This window comes from Carya illinoinensis, chromosome 8, assembly GCF_018687715.1.
Source record: "Carya illinoinensis cultivar Pawnee chromosome 8, C.illinoinensisPawnee_v1, whole genome shotgun sequence".
Lineage (NCBI taxonomy): Eukaryota > Viridiplantae > Streptophyta > Magnoliopsida > Fagales > Juglandaceae > Carya > Carya illinoinensis.
This window is the reverse complement of record NC_056759.1, coordinates 35,546,645-35,551,903: the sequence shown is the minus strand read 5'-3', so window position 1 is coordinate 35,551,903 and position 5,259 is coordinate 35,546,645. Positions and strand designations below refer to the sequence as shown.

Below are 5,259 nucleotides of genomic sequence, written 5' to 3'. Positions count from 1 at the left end.
ATGTCTCGATTTGCACAATCAAATTACAAACCAGTTTTGGAGTACAAGTTGTATTTATATATATATATATATATATATATATATATATATATATATATATATATATATATATATATATTAGGTTTGGTGGGCTTTTCATCTTAATAAGTTGATCAAACTTGCTTACCGAAAAAAAAAAAATCGATCAAACTTGATTTTCTACTTAGTGTGCATTTTAAGGAAATAAAAAAAAAAAAAAGTAGAGCAAAAAAATTAGAATCAATCACGCGACATAAAGTTTACATGATTCAACAATATACTTACATCCACATCTACGAAACTGCAAAAAATTTTCTTTAGATGATAATAAAAAAAAAAATACAGTTTGATGATTGTAAAATGTTTAATATTATATATGGTAAGCCCTAATTAGCGGGTCAGATTGAATTAAGAGCCAAAAAAGGGTAAACAAATTTTAGGTGCCTTTTTTAAGATATAAAATGTATATTTATCCCTTCATGTTCTACCCTTTTCAAATTCACAACATAAAAAATTTCAAAGAAATTCGTGTTCTACCCTTTTCAAATTCACTACCAAATTAGAAGGAAAAAAGTGTTAATGGAGCTTGAATTCCTCAGCCTCCACTTCAACCCAGTTGAAGCTGGATGTCGGAATCGTCTATGGTCTCCTCTATAATGCCAATGCAAGTTCCTACAGACTTTCCCATGGACATGGCCTCTGCAAGCTTAGCTCGTGCTAATTCATGGCGCCGCAAAAGTAGGACTGTATTCAGTACAGACCATCTGACTTGGGAATCCGCTTTCTTCTGTGTGAAGGCCAAGCTTTTGAGTAGCATGTCCAACTGTTCCATCATTGACGATCAAGTTCAATTAATAATATGTATAATTTGCTTACTATGTCAAATAAGTAAGAACTAGTACAAACCTTGTTAATGTCATCAAGGCCTCCCTCAACAATTCCATATAAAAGATACTCAGCCGCCACACCCGCCAGTGCTATACATGAGAATCTGTTCAGTGTCTGAAAAACAAAAGGATTTGTTTCCAGGGAGATAAAACTCATTATATTTTCAATCAAAAAGACTAAATATTTTTTAAGAGTAACATTAAATGAAATATGTTACTGGCATGTATATATATATATATATATATATATATATGTAAGTTGTAAGAATGCTGTGACATACCGTAGCTAGATACTTTTCCTGCATTAACCTGCATGACATGGAAGGGGAGGTAACATTCAGTAACAAGAAGGAAAAACACTGTTTATATTGGTAATAAAGATTTCTTTTTTTTATATTTTTTAAAAATATAGCGCCTATCAAGTTATAAGTTTGTATATAGCAGCATTCAGCTTGCCCATTAGAACTAACCGAACCCCCTCCAATGAAACCTTTTGAATTCCACTTTTACATAGACCACTTCCCTTATCAAAGATTAAGCTGCTATTGTCTAGCCATGCTTGATTAAATCTAAGCATCACCAGGTCCTATGCATCAAGTCAATGGATCAGATCAATCCCAAAGAATTTATTCTAGAAAAAATGCCACAATCTATGTATCTAAAGTTCTATTATTTATTGTTTGATCAATGATAACATGACAGCATCTAACCTACTCATTACTTTTAGGTATACCACCAATTGAGTAAGGGACACAACTCCATTACCTCGATGGCTACAAGATCTTATCAACGCCCATAAATGATAAATTATATATCAAATTGCCGAAATGGAAAGACTGGATGTTATCATATAACTTTGTGTCGACAGAGTTAACGAGTTGAGTAGCAGACTCGACCTGCTGACAATTGCCACAGGTTTAACCTGTGACAACAAAGACAATAGACAATAACTCCCTCAAGTTGACTTGTGACAAGACCCAAAAGCAGAGCCATGGCATCATAGCAATTGGTTCTGGATAAAAGCAGCAGGTCGAGTCTGGATAAAAGCAGCAGAGCCATGGCATCATCAGGTGCCTTTAGTTGTGAAGGAACATGAAATGAAACCTAACCTTCCATAAAATAAGTATATAACTTAATAGAACCAAAAACAGCAGCGAGACAGAAAATAGAATAGGAATTGAAGAAATTATGTAATTAAAATCAGATTAAAGAAAACAAACTCACTTCTTCAACAAATTCAAAATCCACAAAGGTGGTCCCAGCTTGAACATTTAGAGATCCTTCCTTCTTCAGAGCTTCCAAACTAGTTAGTGTGTATCCTTTGGGAAGAATGCCCACTAAGTAAGCGATTAAGAAATGGCCAGCTTCATGCTGCACATGAGGTAATTTGACATAACAAAAAGTTCTAAAACTTATCAGAAGATAGGTAATACTGTAATGAACATACAATACGATAATCTTACAGAACAAAGCAACACTGAACATGTTATGGCCTTTGAAACAAGAACATAGCATGAATGTCATCACCAAATAAATGTAGAATGGTCTCAGCATAGTGTTATTGGATAGTTATTCCTATAAAAACATAATGAACAAATGCAATGCACTGCCACACAATGAGAGAGAGGTATCTTACTTGAACAACCCTATTGTGGTACTTCTGACTAAATGTGTGCCCAATTGTATCAAGAACCAAGCTACCAACACCTCCATCAAAAGAGACCTAGAAACAACTAATATTGTTAAGATTCTAGTATTAGTATGTTAAAGACAATTCGACCTTGTCTCCACTGTTAGTGATGTAGGCAACACGTGAGTGTGTGAGTCGGCCAATGAAATAATTTTAAATGCCTCCAAGGATAACACAACATATTGGTACCCAGCCAAAAACACGCAATTTCAGAATAAAACAAGTCCTTGGCACATAGTTTCAGAAAAGGGTCTTGGGTAGAGAGAGAGAGAGAGAGAACGGAATTACTGAATCCAGTGTCCATAGAAACAGTAGCCCCAGAGAAAAATATAGAACTTGTTGTGGGCCAAAGCCAAGCACATTCCAGGCAGCAAGCCCTCCCAGAGCAGCAGCAAGTTGCAGGTTTCTTTCTATTGAACCAAATGTTGCATCCACCGGTGATAAAAGAGACGATGCTTCGATTCCATTCAGCCTCAATTCATCCAAGGAATAAAGTGTTTGGGGCACCTGCATCATTGACTCCCTTGTATGATGAAGAACCAATCTTTATCAACCTTGGACAAGTACACGGGGAGAACAACTATCTACTAGCGATATAGATACATAAAACCCTATAACAATGAATTACAATTCTATTTCCAAATCATAAATCAGAATCTTTGCCAATTTGCAGCTAGACTCATCCAAGATTGCAAAGACAATTTTCCTCTATTCTACATCAAGATGATTCTGCTAAGCACATTACCGTTGCAGAAACTTAAAAATTTCCTTTGCCACCGCAATTTCTCAAAATTCATCCCAAACAACAACCAAGGAACTAACTCTCACAGACCTGTCTAGCACCCCCAAAGCATCGAAGCCCCCCAGGCTTGCCTTGCAAATCCTTAGCAAGTGAGAGTGCTGCCCTGTCGTCGTCCTCGGCCAGCTTCTTATCCAGTTGCTCCAAAGCCTGTCGCCTCGAGACACCAACCTGAGACGAGCATATGATACCGAATGTTATGAGTCTCAGTTGCGGCCGACATGACAAACCAGCATGATAGGCCATAGTTCCCATCCAAATAAAACTTAAAAAAGTGAATTCATTACATCACCCAGCATGTTTAAGACATTGTTTGCAGTACTCGTTCTCAACAACCCGTAAAAAATAAAAGGATATATCATTTACATCATGAAATAAAAAAAATACAAATTTATATATATATATGTGTGTGTGTGTGTGTGTGTATCTTCATATTTATAAAGAATCCCATTATACAGTGAATAACATATATTTGACTAAATTGAAATTTAACCAGAAAATAATTATATAGAGCAAATGATGTATTCAATGGATTCAGCAATTTCATTCCAGAATATTAAGATTGAATTATTGGTCTATCTATTCATATGAAAAATAATGCATTTATAAAAATATTAAGATTATTTTCTATAAGTAAAGAAACGGACCCCCATGCTCTGCTTCGTCTTTTTCTTTTTTCTTTTTTCGACTCCAGCTTGAAAAAGAAAATATCAGTTAATATCCCACCCAGAAAATTTTAAAAAAAATACTCATATGAATTTTTATCTTTACGTGCCCATCAAAACATCAAATTTTAAATATATTGAGAGTTGCAGTTTTCCAATTATCTATTTATGACGTGTGTTCATGAGATTTTTAAATGATTATTTAATTTGGAAATTTTAATTAAGGTAGATCCGATGTAACGGATAATTATACCCTTACTAGCCCGAGATTCAAAAACAAGTTCTGTTTTCCATTTGAGACTTCTGGCACAGTCAAATTAATCAAGTGTTAGCCACAAGGCCATAACTACTAGTATGTAGTATGAACAACTCACTTATTGTTGAAACCAGTGGGAAAACTAGTGCAGGCCAAGAGTTTGTAAAAATGCATCAAAGAATAATTGTATTTGAATAAAAGTATTTCTCGTCTATGTATTCCTCATTACAGTAGCACTCATATTTATAGCAGAAATATAAGTTTACAAGGGAATCAATCTAGAAGAATCTACAATATTCCATATGGAGCAGAGTTGGTTATTATGCTGAAATGGAGATGGCATCCTGTTGAGGGGGATGCTACGGATGTAGTGGACATGTCTTGTGAGGTGGTATCCTCTAAGGCAGGTACACCTGCTCTAATATCCTCCTGCGATTCAAGCAACACCGGTAGGATGGTGAGGCTTGAACGTAAGAGTACAAAACGGGCTGAGGAGAGTGGTTTAGTAAAAATATCTACAATTTGTTTTTTACTTGAGACAAAGGAAACAATAAGAGTTTTGTTAGCAACACAATCACGTACAAAATGATAATCAAAGTCCACATGTTTAGTCCTTGAGTGTAAAACAGGATTAGCCGAAAGATAGGTGGCACCAATATTATCACATAACAAATGGGGTGCTGTAGAAATAAAAATTCTCAATTCTTTTAACAATGCTTGTATCCATAGAAGTTCACAAGCAGTATTTGCAACTGATTTATATTTTGCTTCAGTTGAGGAGTGAGTTATTGTTGATTGTTTCTTGGAGTCTCAAGACACTAAGTGAGACCTAACATAGACACAGAAAACAACCAATCAATTTCCAATCATCCAGGCAACCAACCCAATTAGCATTTGAAAATGCTGTTAGTTTAAGGGGAGAGATTGAGGAGAAAAATAGACCA

General features: G+C 35.2%; 1 protein-coding gene across 1 annotated transcript; it reads right to left on the bottom strand.

Annotated features, from left to right (window-relative positions):
- Positions 1-459: 459 nt before the first annotated feature.
- Positions 460-3,673, bottom strand: LOC122274672. The gene is made up of 8 exons (XM_043083687.1): positions 3,428-3,673; positions 2,884-3,102; positions 2,542-2,628; positions 2,130-2,276; positions 1,797-2,009; positions 1,187-1,408; positions 925-1,020; positions 460-841 (listed from the first exon to the last, which is right to left on the bottom strand). Exons 1-8 carry the CDS (start codon positions 3,647-3,649, stop codon positions 626-628), a joined length of 1,422 nt encoding a protein of 473 aa, XP_042939621.1. The 5' UTR covers positions 3,650-3,673; the 3' UTR covers positions 460-625.
- Positions 3,674-5,259: the final 1,586 nt, after the last annotated feature.